Raw genomic sequence first — 14,107 nt, forward strand, 5'->3', positions numbered from 1 at the left:
GCATCGGTCTCGGAGTTCTGAGTCCGAGTCCGAGTCCCTGAGGGACTGCAAAGCCCGGGTGGGTGGGCGGGAGCGGGGGGAGCAGAAGGGATTCACCTTGAAAACCTCGGGAGGCCGGGCACGGGCGGGGCTGGTAGCAGAAAGGGGGGCGCGGGGGGTCTGAGGGGGAGCGCCAGGGCCCCGTCGCTAGTGTCGCGGGCGGTCGCGGCGGGGCCCCGCGCTGGGGCTCTGCGCGCCCGCCGTCCCCTGGGGGCGGTCTCCGGGGTCTGGAGGGGCTGCCCGCGTCCCGAGTGGGGCTCAGTCGGGTAGGACCTCGGCCTGGGGGGGCCGCCTCGCCGCCTCCTGAGGGAATCGGGCGTCCGGGACGCGTGCGCGCGGCTCGGCCCGGCCTCCCACTCGGGGGCCGCTCCGCGCTCCCCACGGCGCCCCCCACGGCGGGGCTCCGACCCGGCGCGCCAGGCGGAGGCGGCCGAACAGTCTGGCCGTTTTTCGAGGGGAGGAGAAGCGTGGGATTTTTTTCCCGCCCGTGAGGACAGTCAGTGTGGGGTTTCCAGTAGTCACAGACAGGGTCCGACACAAATCACGCCCTTTGTTTTTTTACTATAAAATCTTTCATTACAGAATCATAAGCATGTGATCTGTAGCAAAAATATCACATGCAAGCGCACTGTAGGACATTTTAGGTGGCGTGTTCACATTAAAACTAGAAACCACCATGCCCGTTTTATTACCCGACCAACCTCACTCCAGCAGGCGCTACTTCCGCCGGACCCTGTGTCTGAGTGACGGAGGGGCCGTGTTCTAGAAGGTTCCCTGCGCACGGGCCCCTGTCTGCCTCGGTGACTTAGCCCTTTGGAGGTACCGGCGGTAGCAGCCACGACTGGGTCTGCACAGTTCGTTCCCAGTCAGCGGGGCCCCAAGCCCCCACTGTAGTAAGTGAGGGGATGGAACGGGCCGAAGGAACGCACTGCCTGGACCGCATTGCACCCCAACGAGTGCGGCCATGGCCGCGGCCACGGCCTGCAGATTCCTGAGGTCGTAAACCGACCGCTGCCGTGTTCAGTCCGAGACTGTCGGATACTGTTCATTGCTCTTAATGTTATCGTGTTATAGCAGTGGGTAACCTCCCCAGTTTTTTTTTTTTTAAGATTTTATTTATTTTCTTTTTAGAGAGAGGGGAAGGGAGGGAGAAAGAGAGGGAGAGAAACATCAATGTGTGGTTGTCTCTCATAGGCCCCCACACTGGGGTCCTGGCCCACCACCCAGGCATGTGCCCTGACTGGGAATCGAACCAGTGACCCTTGGGTTCGCAGGTGGCTCTCAAGCCACTGAGCCACACCAGCCAGGGCACTAATTTTAAATCTTAAACAAAACCATGCAACTAGTAAAAACAAAATACACTGAATGCTCTATGAAGCAAAAAGATATATGCTATTAAGAGAGGCCATACATAATGAGCAAGCAGAAAGGCATTCATATTTATGAGAAAAATAAGTCTGTTTATTGAGAGTAGACTAAATTCTAGGAGCCTGGGAAGATACAGGGAGAACGACAGAAGGTCAGAGTTCTTCGATGTGACCACAGAAAATTAAATAGCAATATGCACTTCTAAATAATATTCCAAGATCATGAAAAAAGTTTTATCAGACCATCATAATTCACTGTGCTATAGGAGGTCAAAACATATAAAAAATGACCAGTTTTGAGGAGAGAGAAGAAACTAAGTCCCACAGCCCTACATACATACACACTCACAAAAGAAATAACACCATGTGCTCAGCAGAAAGAAGCCAGGCCAGCCTCGCCATTCCAAACTACTGCATTTGCCACGTATAATGCGCACTGCTGCCCAAATTTTTGAGGGAAAAATAAGGTGCGCGTTATACCTGGGAATTAGTGTGGGGACATGGGTGCTCATTATACAAAGCAAAATACAATAAATGTTTCTCTGATTGTCCTTCTGGTCCTTGGTGACTTTGAAATGAAACCAAAGGCAAAGGATTTTGTACAATATAATCTATGACGACTTAAATAATATTTCTTACTTTTCCAGGATTGTTTACTTTTCTGCCGCTCACCTTTCACAATGAAGGAGGATCAAGTTGTGCTGGAGGAATCAGGATTCCAAGATGAAGAGGTACGACAAGAACATTGAAAGATGCACTGTAGACACTCGGTCGGCCACAAAAATGAAATCCCTTCTCTGTTAGCTACTATTTTTAGAAACTGATTCGAAATAAAATATGGTTCTAGAGAGAGGCAATATTCCAAATATGTAACAACTTGCTGAGCGAGGGGTGCTAACACTAGCTACTTAGGAACTGGCATGAAATAAAAGCTCACCAAATCTATATTTTCATTTTAGCCATACCACAGTTCAATGTTAACATCTCATGCTAGGCCGCTGCTCCTGAATGGCTGGCCCATTTTTATTTGCTTTCACTGGTGTTGCTGTCGTTGTCAGTGCTGCTGTCACGATTATTGTCACAGACCAATGAAGTTGGGCGTCCAGGGCTTCGTTTTGTTCCTGGCTGACGGCAAAGTCCGCCATCACTCTCTGGGTGAGGCCCTCCCCAATAGCTCACTATCCCAATGGCCGGGGCAGGGCTCTCGGATGCTTTTGCTCTATTTATAATTTCATTCAGTGACTCATTTCTAGAGATCTTATTATACTTTCTAAAAAGCCCCAACATTTTCCATTCAGTGAGTCCTAAAATTATGTTATGGAGATGGCATGAAAGTATCTAAATAACAGCCGGTGTGGCCATATTGGTTCCTCTGCATACTGGTACCAAACAGCAGAGGGGGGAGTGCAAGGCCTGGTAGGGAAGACGTCTGAGAAAACATTAAAAATAGGTTAAATGTTGTTCCACTCCTTTCGGTTAAGCTCTTAAAATCTGGAGAGGCCACAGCAAAAGCACTGGACTTCCCAGCCTTTTTGGTGTTAGCTCTACTAAGTATGTATTTAAAGAAAGTTTGGTTTTTTAATCCTCACTCCAGGATATGTTTTTTATTGATTTTGGGGATAGGGCAAGGGGAAGAGAGAGAAGCATTGATTGGTTGCCTCCCATAGGCACCCTGACTGGGGATAGGACCCAAACCTAGGTTACTTGCCCTGACCGGGGATTGAACCCACAACCTTTTGGCGTATGGAAGGTGCTCCAACCAACTGGGCCGCCCGGCCAGGGCTAAGTATGTAACAGTGTGTTTGTGAAAGCGTCATTGATCCTACCTCTATCTGGAGGAGCCGAATTTGAGGAATTTGGAGAGGCCATAATATTGAATTAAATCTTTTAAAAAGATGCAAAACAGTGGATATGAAGAATCAAAATTCCATTTTTTCCTGTTCCATCTCCTTTAGGAATCTTTGTTTCAAGACATTGACCTGCTACAAAAACATGGAATTGTAAGTATCTCTTCAGTGCTGTGTGAAATTGTCCAATTCAGGGTTTCTTAGCCTTGACCCTTTGAACATTTTGGACTGGGCGATCCTTTGTTGTGGGGAGCTGTCATCCTGTGCACTGTAGGGTGTTTAGCAGCATCACTGGCTCCTGACCACTCACTATATGCCAGTAGCACACCTCTAGTTGTGACAACTAAGGTCCACCCAGACATGGGGAAGTGTCTCCAGACACGAAACTGCCCCATTTTGAGAACCACTGGTTCCACCGGAGGCATGCAGAGCCATCTGCATCTGCTGTGTTCATCAGCAAAAATTCAGTTCTGTGGCAGGTGACTAGAGCAAATGATTCTTTCAGAAATCCAAACTTCGAATGGCAAACTAGAGTAATTTCAATGGCGATCAATTGATGGTTAAACTCTGACATTATCTTTTGAAGCCTCACATTTGATCTCTTTCCGTTGGATTTAGAAAATAGAAGTAAGAGAAAATTCTGGTCCTTTGGTGATGTAGTTATTTGCATTATGCAAGGGTAGAGGGAAAAAACCTTTAAAAAATTTTAACAGAACAAAATGGTAACGAAGTTCTATAGAAGGAAGGAGCTGAACTGAGGGGGTGAATGTGTGATAAACTTGCTAGCTTTTCTACAACAGACTTTCCTTCTGAATTGTTACATTGCCACGGTCTCACTCGCAGTCTTGGGAAATCAGAGCACAGCCAGAACATTTGGCAGTATGCTGGGCATGTTCTACTCAGATATTTCCAGAACATTTGGCTACGTGGTGGGTGGGTCCCACCTGGTTGCTTGTCTAAAATTGGCGTCATGGTGGAAGAAGAGGGACACAAAAGCGCATGACATAGTATGGGAGTTTTTCAGGCTGGCATTTTATCAATCTGTTCCGTTCCTTTATTTACAGAATGTGGCTGACATTAAGAAACTGAAGTCGGTAGGGATCTGTACCATCAAAGGGATACAAATGACAACAAGGAGAGCCCTCTGCAACGTCAAAGGGCTCTCGGAAGCGAAAGTGGACAAGATCAAAGAGGCAGCCAACAAACTTATTGTAAGCAACATCCTTTCTTTGTCGCTTTAGCTCAGAAGGGTCCCATGAGCCTCTTTCTCATTAAGAACACCAGGCACGATTGTGGGAACTCTGAGTTCCCGCAGGTCACAGCACGTGGTTCTCTCTGTGTTAACTTTTTTATCACCTCAGTGAGAAAACGCAGCAACAATTAATTTCTGAAAGACTGAGGCAGGGGTTTGGAGACCTGGAGCGCTATGGAGGCAATTATTTTTACCAAAACTTTTCTTTTTGCCTCCTTTCACATTTCTTTTTCTTTGCTGTTCCTTCTCCTTTTTATTTCTGTTGTTTCCTCCTCTTTATTTTTTTATTTTATTTTATTTTATTTTATTTTATTTTATTTTATTTTATCTCCTCAAATATATCTATGACTGTTGCAAAGCACTCAGCACCAGAGAAGTTGCTGTCTCCCGGTATAGACCAACTGATAAGAGAGTTTTGGGTTAGAAAGAGACCAGCCATGGCTGGGCCTGTGTGCTTGCAGCTGAGATCGATATGACCAAGAGAATGCTCCCTGTGGCAGCTAAGCTAAAGCTGAGCCAAGCCCATGCTTGTCGCTGGGCCCGCAGACTATGAGAGGTCCATGCAGCTGACAGGCTCCAGGCAAGGACACATGTAGCTTTGCTTCAAGCTTTGGCATAGATTGTTTGGGGCCACGGAACCTCAGTAGGGTGGCTCAACAGCCTGTGTTCTTAACCATGACCTTGTGCTGCCTTCAAAGACAAAGGAACTGTAGCTTATATCAAATAATGATTCTGATAACCAAGTATCTAGTGTTTGGCAACATTTGAAATGAAAACCATCATCTTATACCCTTTTTAAACTTTCCTTTTGTCTTTGTGTAGGAACCAGGATTCTTGACTGCTTTTGAGTACAGTGAGAAGAGGAAGATGGTTTTCCACATCACCACCGGGAGCCAGGAATTTGAGTGTGCATCCCATGTTATAGTTTGTAATCACTAAGCACAGTCTTTGAAATACTGTATTTCTTTTTCTCTGTAGTTTTTCTTCAAAAGGCAACTGAAGCAAATAAATTCTAAACTACTTGTAGAAACAGGATTAAATTTCTTACAAGAAATTCAGACCCAAAATACAGCTTCTGAATCATCCTGTATTTTTCTATCAACAATTTTAAAAAATTAGTTTAACTTATCATTTTCTTTCTTCTAATATCTATTTTTCATGTTTCTCAGTATATATATCTTTACCCTCACCCAAGGGCATTTTTTTCATTGCTTTCAAAGAGAGTAGAAGGGGAAAAGAGAGAGGGAGAAACATTGATGCAAGAAAGAAACATTGATTGGTTGCCTCCCTCTGTGTACCCCAACCAGGGGTCAAACCCACAACCTGAGAATGTGCCCTGACTGGGAATCAAAGCTGTGACCTTTCGGTCTGTAGAACAATGCTCCAACTGACTGAGTCACCCTGGCCAGGGCATGGTTTGTTTGTTTGTTTGTTTGTTTTTTAAGATTTTACTGATTTTATTTATTTATTTTTAGAAAGAGGGGAAGGGAGGGAGAAAGAGAGGGAAAGAAACATCAATGTGTGGTTGCCTCTCACATGGCCCCCACTGGGGACCTGACCTGCAGCCCAGGCATGTGCCCTGACTGGGAATCGAACTAGCGACCCTTTGGTTCACTGCCCACGCTCAATCCACTGAGCTACACCAGCCAGGACACAGTATATATATTTTTTAATTGGATATTCAGTTGATTTTTAGAAACATGGCTCCAGCACGATATGAAAACCCAGTAAATAATAAGACCATTTATTCCAACTTCAGTTCTAAAGAGCAGAACTGAAACATAAGGCCTATCTAGCTCATTTCCTATTGGCAACCAGAAGCAAGAAATGCCGGGCTTACGGTTGTTCTGCTGATCCACCAGCCCGCACACAGCAGAACCCATGATCTAAACAGGTGGAATACCTTTTGTTCAGCCGAGAATCCCTGTTCACATTGGATAGATAGACAGAAAAAGAAGCAATATTAACACTTTCTCCTTTCCTGATATCTCTATTTCTGTTCCTGCTACTGATGCTTGCTTTCTATTTCCAGCAAGTTGCTAGGAGGCGGAATTGAAAGCATGGCAATCACAGAAGCTTTTGGAGGTAGGCAGAACCTTAATATTTTGTTATTGGGAAAAAAAATTATGTATATACACATATATACACAAACACATACATTTGCAGTTAAATAAACAACCAATAGTAAACTGTATCTAGTTTGGAACTTAGGATGACATATTAGTGATCATAAAACAGGATTATTCTAGGCTACAGTTAAAATATATTCCAACATGAATAGATGGGTCGGGTCTTATTGGAATGTTTCGTTGTTTTATCTCTGACTCCTATAGAAGAGAATTTTTTTTGCATTCTTTCAATAGGTAGTTGATTAATGAGAAAGATCTTATTTTTAAGAAAGGCATGTTGCATGAACACAGAGTACATTTTCTCTTCCTTGCTTATATTCTCTAATTTTCTTCAAAACAATTCATGCAGAACTATATTATATTGCTGTGCCTGACAGTTCCAGTATTTGCCATCCTTGGGAAATGAAATCTATTGTTTTGTTGATGTTTCTGTTGACTTAGGGAAATAAATCTGGTTTTCATTATTTCTGTTTTTGTGATCTCAGTGGCTTATCATCTTGTATATTCATTGATATTTGTGAGATTATTTCTTGTTTCAACCTGTGGGAGTTCCGTGGGCCAAAACTGGTCGGTGAGCAAGTTTCCCTCCAGAGAGAATTTGCTGTTTTGGTGGCGAGGGCCCGCTGCCAGTCTGAGACTCCTTCAGCTCCCCTTGGAGGGTTCCAGCTCAGTGGGAGAACCCCAGGCTCTCTTTCCTATGGCAGGATCTTAAACTCTCATTGAAATGACTATTCTTAAGAAAAACTTAGTTTAACTTAAATTTATCTAAAGGACAACTCTGTGGGGAAAAAAAATATCTTTAAAAGTTATTTTTAGCCCTGGCTGGTGTGGCTTAGTGGATTGAGCACGGCCTGCAGACTGAAAGATAGCCGGTTGGATTCCCGGTCTGGGCTGCAGGCTGGTCCCCAGTAGGGGGCGTGCAAGAGGCAACAGATTGATGTTTCTCTCCCTCTCTCCTTTCCCCTCTCTCAACAATAAATAAATAAAATATTGTTTTAAGTTGTTTTTACTACTGGTATTCATATATACAGAATCCATTTATCATGTGCTGGTACTTTACGTGTAAGATTTATTTTTTAAGAATTTATTTATATATTTTTAGAGAGGGAAAGGAGGGAGATAGAGAGAGAGAGAGAAACATCAATGTGCGGTTGCTGGGGGTCATGGCCTGCAACCCAGGCATGTACGCTGACTGGGAACTGAACCTGCAACACTAACATGTAAGATTTGACAGTTGGAAAAGCAAATTATATTCTGGGGCCATGTTTTATTTTTTATGAAAATATCTCAAAATTAACTGTTGGTTTTTTTGTTTGTTTTCTGTATTTCACAGAATTTCGCACTGGAAAAACCCAGCTCTCTCACACCCTCTGTGGTAAGGATGTGTAACAACAACAACAATAATCATAGCTGTCACTCACTCATCTAATTTGTGCCCCGTACTTTATAGGAGGGGGCCCCCCAAAACACCGGCGTTATCTTCTGGAGGGCAGGCTCCTTGTAAGACAGGCTTCCCTCGTTACATCAGTGCTCTAGGAAGCCACCTGCATCGGCGTACTTGCTGGCCTTGTGAGAGGCTGCATTCAGCTCCAGTGAATTTTTTTTTTTTAAAGACTGTTTCAATGTACTTGCGCATTTCAGGATGGGTGATTTACAAGTGCACCTGCCCACACCCTGCTGAGTGTTCAGCAGTTTTTGACCCAAAACTGCAGGACTCCCATGCCCCACCCTCCCTATTCACCCGATCTCGCTGTGAGAAACCGGTTTTTGGTTCCCCAGATGGAAAAAATCCTTAAAGGGAAACGTTTTGCCAATGTGGAAGAGGTGGAACAAAAAATGGCAGAAGCACTAAAAGGCATCAAAGCTGATGAGTTCAAAAACTGTTCTGAGCAGTGGGGAGAAAGTCTCCCTAGGTGCATTGCATCAAATGGAGAGTACTTTTAAAGGTGACTGAAGTTTAAACACGTAAGAATAAGCACAGAGTATTTACAAATAAATTCCAATTTTGGGGGGCCCCCTCTTGTATATAATCATCTCATGTAATCTGAACAAATTTATAAGCGGATTAAATCTCAGAGAGGTCAGGTAAACTGCCCATAGTCACACAGACACCAGAGCTAGTCTTTGAATGTGCCGTGCTTGGGGTGATGTACCGCCCTCTGAACACGTGGGTGGAAATGGAGCCGAGATAAGTAAATGCACTGTATGAGTGCGGTGGGGGAGAGAGGCTTTCACTGTCCCGGCTCTCCCCCGTCCACCTTTTCTGTGCCATATCTTCAAGAATGTCACAAAATCTTTTGAGACCTACAGTCCCTTACTTTCCAGGGAATAAGGTGGGCCCTAAGAGAGAAGTGAAAATGAATTTTTCTAGAGCAAACTAAGGAAAAAACCTCCTTTTGCACAAAGAAGTTACCGTGCATTTCTTTGACTTAAGTAGAAGGAGCATGGCAAATGGTTACAAAAGGGATTCTGGCATCAAAAATACCTGATTCCAGTCTTTGCTGTGCCGCTAACAGCATTGTGACTTGGGCAAATTGCTTCACCTTTCTAATTGTCCCTATCAGTAAAACAGGAATAATGATAGTGCAAATGTAGGGTGGTTTTGAAAAATAAATAACATAGTACACATACCTAATATAACATAACTCCTTAGTATGAACTATTACTACATGTAAAGGAAATGTGTTTTAAAATTGGACACGAATTAATCAAAAGTTTTCTTAAGTGAGTTAGACAGCATAAATTATATTTGCAATTATTTCTTATAGGAAAAACATTAGTAAATTCCACCTGTGTTCTTTAGGAGAACTAGCTCTCATGAATATCTCCCATTGTGAGAGATATTGACATTCTTTGTTGAATTACTACTCTGCTGACAGAATACTTATAATTTTGCTATTGGTTGGTAATATAAAAATGTAACATGCTCTTTGCTAGCTGGACTAAATAAATGCAACCAGCATAAATCCCATGTTAATCTATACATTTATATAATTGTAAGAGTTTATTCACTGTTCATATTAATGAACTTTTCATTGCTTCTTAGTGACAGCTCAACTTCCAGGAGCAGGTGGCTACTCAGGAGGAAAGATTATCTTCATTGATACAGAAAATACTTTGTAACCTTTTTTTAAAATATATTTTACTGATTATGCTATTACAGTTGTCCCATTTTCCCCCCTTTATTCCCCTCTGCCCTGCACACCCCCTCCCACCCACATCCCCCCCTCTTTAGTTCATGTCCATGGGTCGTACATATAAGTTCTTTGGCTTCTACATTTCCTACACTATTCTTAACCTCCCCCTGTCTATTTTGTACCTACCATTTACACTTCTTATTCTCTGTACCTTTTCCCCCCTTTCTCCCCCCCCCCACTGATAACCCTCCATGTGATTTCCATTTCTGTGATTCTGTTCCTGTTTTAGTTGTTTGTTTTTGTTTTTAGGTTCGGTTGTTAATAACTGAGTTTGTTGTCATTTTACTGTTCATATTTTTTATCTTTTTCATAGATAAGTTCCTTTAACATTTCATATAATAAGGGCTGGGTGATGATGAACTCCTTTAACTTAACTCTATCTGGGAAGCACTTTATCTGCCCTTCCATTCTAAATGAAAGCTTTGCTGGATAGAGTCATCTTGGATGTAGGCCCTTGCTTTTCATGACTTGGAATACTTCTTTCCAGCCCCTTCTTGCCTGCAAGGTTTCTTTTGAGAAATCAGCTGGCAGTCTATGGGAACTCCTTTGTAGGTTACTGTCTCCTTTTCTCTTGCTGCTTATAAGATTCTCTCCTTATCTTTGATCTTGTCTAATGTAAGTATGATGTGCCTTGGTGTGTTCCTCCTTGGGTCCAACTTCTTTGGGACTCTCTGAGCTTCCTGGACTTCCTGGAAGTCTGTCTCCTTTGTCATATTGGGGAAGTTCTCCATTATTTTTTCAAATATGTTTTCAATTTCTTGGTCTTCCTCTTCTCCTTCGCGCACCCCTATGATTCAGGTGTTGGAATGTTTCAAGTTGTCCCAGAGGTTCATAAGCCTCTCCTCACTTTTTTGAATTCTTGTTTCTTCATTCTTTTCTGGTTGAATGTTTCTTCCTTCCTTCTGGTCTAAACCATTGATTTGAGTCCTGGTTTCCTTCCTGTGACTGTTGGTTCCCTGTAGATTTTTCTTTATTTCACATACTGCAACCTTCATTGCTGCCTGGGTCTTTTTGATGCTGTTGAAGTACCCGGTGAGTTCCTGGAGCATCCTGGTAACCAGTGTTTTGAACTCTGCATCAGATAGGTTGGCTATCTCTTCATCACTTAGTTGTTTTTTCTAAAGCTTTGATCTGTTCTTTCATTTGGGCCATATCTTTTTTGTCTCGGTACACCTGTTAGGTAGTAAGGGGCAGAGCCTTAGTGTTCACCAGGGCAGGGCAACCCACGTCACTGCGTTGTGACACTGTATGTGGGGAAGTGTCCAAGTGCTGCTTGCTCCACTCTCTGCTGGCTTTCAGTCACTTCCCCCGCTACCCACAATCAAATTGGGCCCTTCTGGTGCTGATTCCCAGGAGGGTGAGTTTGTGTACGTTCTAGGACCCTGTGGGTCTCTCCAACTAACTCTCCTGTGAGAGTTTCTCCCACTGCTGACTCAACCCCCACAGGTGTTTTCAGTCAGAGGCTTTGAGGCTTTGTTTCCCCACAATGGAGTCCTGGTTGCACGTCTGTTTTGCTCCCCAGTCATTCTCCCACTTTATCTGGACACAGAATGTGTCCACAGAATGTGGGACTGTCCAGTCTGCAAGCCACTGCCTCGCCCATCCTGGTCCTTCAGCCACCGCCTTGCTGAGAGTCCTCTCCATGCAGTAGCCCGGCTCCGCCCCTCCTACTGCTCTGGATGAATATTTCTTCTTTAACTCCTTGGTTGTCGGGCTTCCATACAGTTCAATTTTCTGTCAGTTCTGGTTGTTTTCTGTTTTTAAATTTGTTATTGTCCTTCTTTTGGTTGTGTGAGGAGGCACAGTGTGTCTACCCATACCTCCATCTTGGCCGGAAGTCCCCTGTAACCTTTTTATTTAAACAAATTGCTAATATAGTGGTGTGATATAGTAATGTCACTATAAAAGAGTTTGTTTGACGTATATTATTTTTATAGTCATCCTGAAAACCAGCAATAATGAGGAAAACCAAGTTTCAGATCATTCTTTATTTTAAAAGGTTTCACTTCTCTGAATGAATTTGGTATGAAATTGACAAAAATACATGAGAGGAAATTACCTTGTATTCATTTTTAATCATCTTCTCCAAAGATTTTACTAAAAATTGTGCAGGAAATTCTGACTCACTCAAAGTCATGGTCAAAAATAAGGGAAGGTATGACAAGAACAAAAGCACAGAAGGGAAAAGGGCGGCGTCTGTTTGGGTACCAGAGAAAATTGCAGTTTAATCCAAGGGGCAAGGTATTCCAGAACATAAGGTTGGTAAGATGATTTGATTCTTAGGCAAAAGGGCTTTAAAACTGGATGATGAGTGTTAATTAGATATTTTTGCAATACTCTAGGCAGATAATGAGAACCCGATCTAGGTTGGAAGCTGTAGGAATAAAAGGAGAAGGACAAGGAAATGAGGGAGGAAATTTGACGGGACTCTATGACTGCATTTGGTGGACAAAGGCAAGAGGTTTGAGAAACCGCACCGGATTTGGTCTGGAGACAGGAGAACAATGATGCCAGTGACAGAATCGGGAAGACCATGTTTCACAGAAAAGGTGCTATTTCATTTTAATGTGTTGAATCTGAGGTACAGGAAGACATCCACATGGCAGCTGGAAATGTCGGACTCAGCTTGAGAGAGGTATAGGGCCCAGAGATTTGGATGGAATAGCCAAGGGGCAAGAGAACTTCCGGAGAGAGAAGGGAGGAGAACTGAGAACACAACTTTGGGATGTGCCAGTGTTTATTTAGAAAGAAGTCTGAGAAAAGGGACCCGCAGATACAGAGGAAGTCGGAGGTAATCTGGATATGAAAGACGAGCAAAAAGGAGGGTTTCAAGAAGAAAAGTATACTCAGCAATGTCCCAGAGAAAGGGACAGACAGACAGACTAAAGGAACAAACTGAGGAAGATCACGGAGGTTTGAAATCAGGAGTCCAAGAGGACATTCGCAGTAGAGCGCGATGATGGAAACCTGTTGCAAAGAAACAGTAAGGAGTTAAGGCAGTGTGTTATTCACCAGTGACTAGAAGAAGAAATACAGCAATTTAAGGAGGTATAAGGGTCAGAGGAAATTCTTACTAACAATGGAGAAGATATGCCCAAGTTCATAAGGTCATCCACAATGAAGGCGCAGCCTAGCTCTCCAAGCTCATGACTCACTGTCGCCACAGTTAGAGGCAAAAAGGCCAGTTGGTCCTAGTTCAGACATACTGCCTCTAGAACATGCCTTGCTGTTGAACTTTGAAAACACTGTACATCACCAACGAATTAGACTTAACTAGAAAGGTTCTCGTTTTCTTTATTCATTATGGTTTCTTGCATCTCAAATTGTCGTCTTTACTGTGTTTCTGTTTTCCTGGAACACCTACCTACTCAAGCCATTTTTTCAGAAAACTAATCCAGGTGGTAAACTTTGAGCCCTGGCATTTCTGAAAATGCTTCATTTTGCTCTCACTCGTGAATGTTCATTTGGCCAGCCATAGACAAATGTGCGTGGTATGTTTCTATCCTATTGGGTGTTTGCTCCCTCTATACGCACCTTCCAGTCAGTCTTTCTGGATCACACAAATCCTCTAAGCCTCTCACTCCAAGCAAGGCCTGCCTTTTCTCATCTTTCTTAATTACCCAACTTAGAAAACCTTGTTCTCCTTGATCGGTTACAGAATTTGCTATCCAAAAGTCTCTAATACTCCAGTAGGAGAACAACAGCCAGAGAACTGTTCGCAGAATACTTTATTTGGAAACGCTGGGCATAAGACTCTGAAGAAGACTTCCAACTCAGAGAAGGAGGGCGGAATGTTGTATAGGGCTGCAGCAGGAGGAGCTCAGCTGGAGTTCAGCTAGTTCCAGAAATAGCTGTTTAAGGATGCTTCTCGGAGAGGGAGGAGTTGTTCTTACAGATTAGAAACCGCCGTTTGGGCAGTTTGGACCTTATCAGGAGCGGTAGAGAGAAACAGGAGCCAAGTCCCATGTGCAGGAGGGAAGAGGGAGCAACAAGGACACGCGAGGGCCTCGGCAGAATGTTCTCATTCCTTCCATCTCTTACGTGTATTCTGTTCTCTTGATATTTTTCTTTTTCTGTGTTTATATTTTGCCTGCTTAATCGCATTTTATGCTTATTTTTTAGTGTGGATTATCTTATGATTCCTTACATTCCCCATAATGTCTTGCACTGGTAATTGATTATTATGGTAATTGATTCCATATGGTATTCCGTTAATAAGTATTTATAGATGGATTTGAACTTCCCTGCAGCATAAGTACAATTTTGGTCACACAGC

General features: G+C 43.3%; 1 protein-coding gene across 1 annotated transcript in view; it reads left to right on the plus strand.

Annotated features, from left to right (window-relative positions):
- DMC1 (DNA meiotic recombinase 1) overlaps positions 1 to 14,107 on the plus strand; it is a 30,841-nt gene continuing 16,734 nt past the window's right edge. The window contains exons 1-8 of the mRNA XM_045835094.1: positions 1 to 58; positions 2,054 to 2,137; positions 3,362 to 3,406; positions 4,318 to 4,464; positions 5,328 to 5,410; positions 6,538 to 6,590; positions 7,968 to 8,009; positions 9,681 to 9,753. Coding sequence (XP_045691050.1) covers positions 2,087 to 2,137; positions 3,362 to 3,406; positions 4,318 to 4,464; positions 5,328 to 5,410; positions 6,538 to 6,590; positions 7,968 to 8,009; positions 9,681 to 9,753 — 494 coding nt within the window. The 5' untranslated portion in view covers positions 1 to 58; positions 2,054 to 2,086. The remainder of the gene's footprint in view (positions 59 to 2,053; positions 2,138 to 3,361; positions 3,407 to 4,317; positions 4,465 to 5,327; positions 5,411 to 6,537; positions 6,591 to 7,967; positions 8,010 to 9,680; positions 9,754 to 14,107) is intronic.

This window comes from Phyllostomus hastatus, unplaced genomic scaffold (genome assembly GCF_019186645.2).
Source record: "Phyllostomus hastatus isolate PE091 unplaced genomic scaffold, TTU_PhHast_1.1 phas_contig_198, whole genome shotgun sequence".
Lineage (NCBI taxonomy): Eukaryota > Metazoa > Chordata > Mammalia > Chiroptera > Phyllostomidae > Phyllostomus > Phyllostomus hastatus.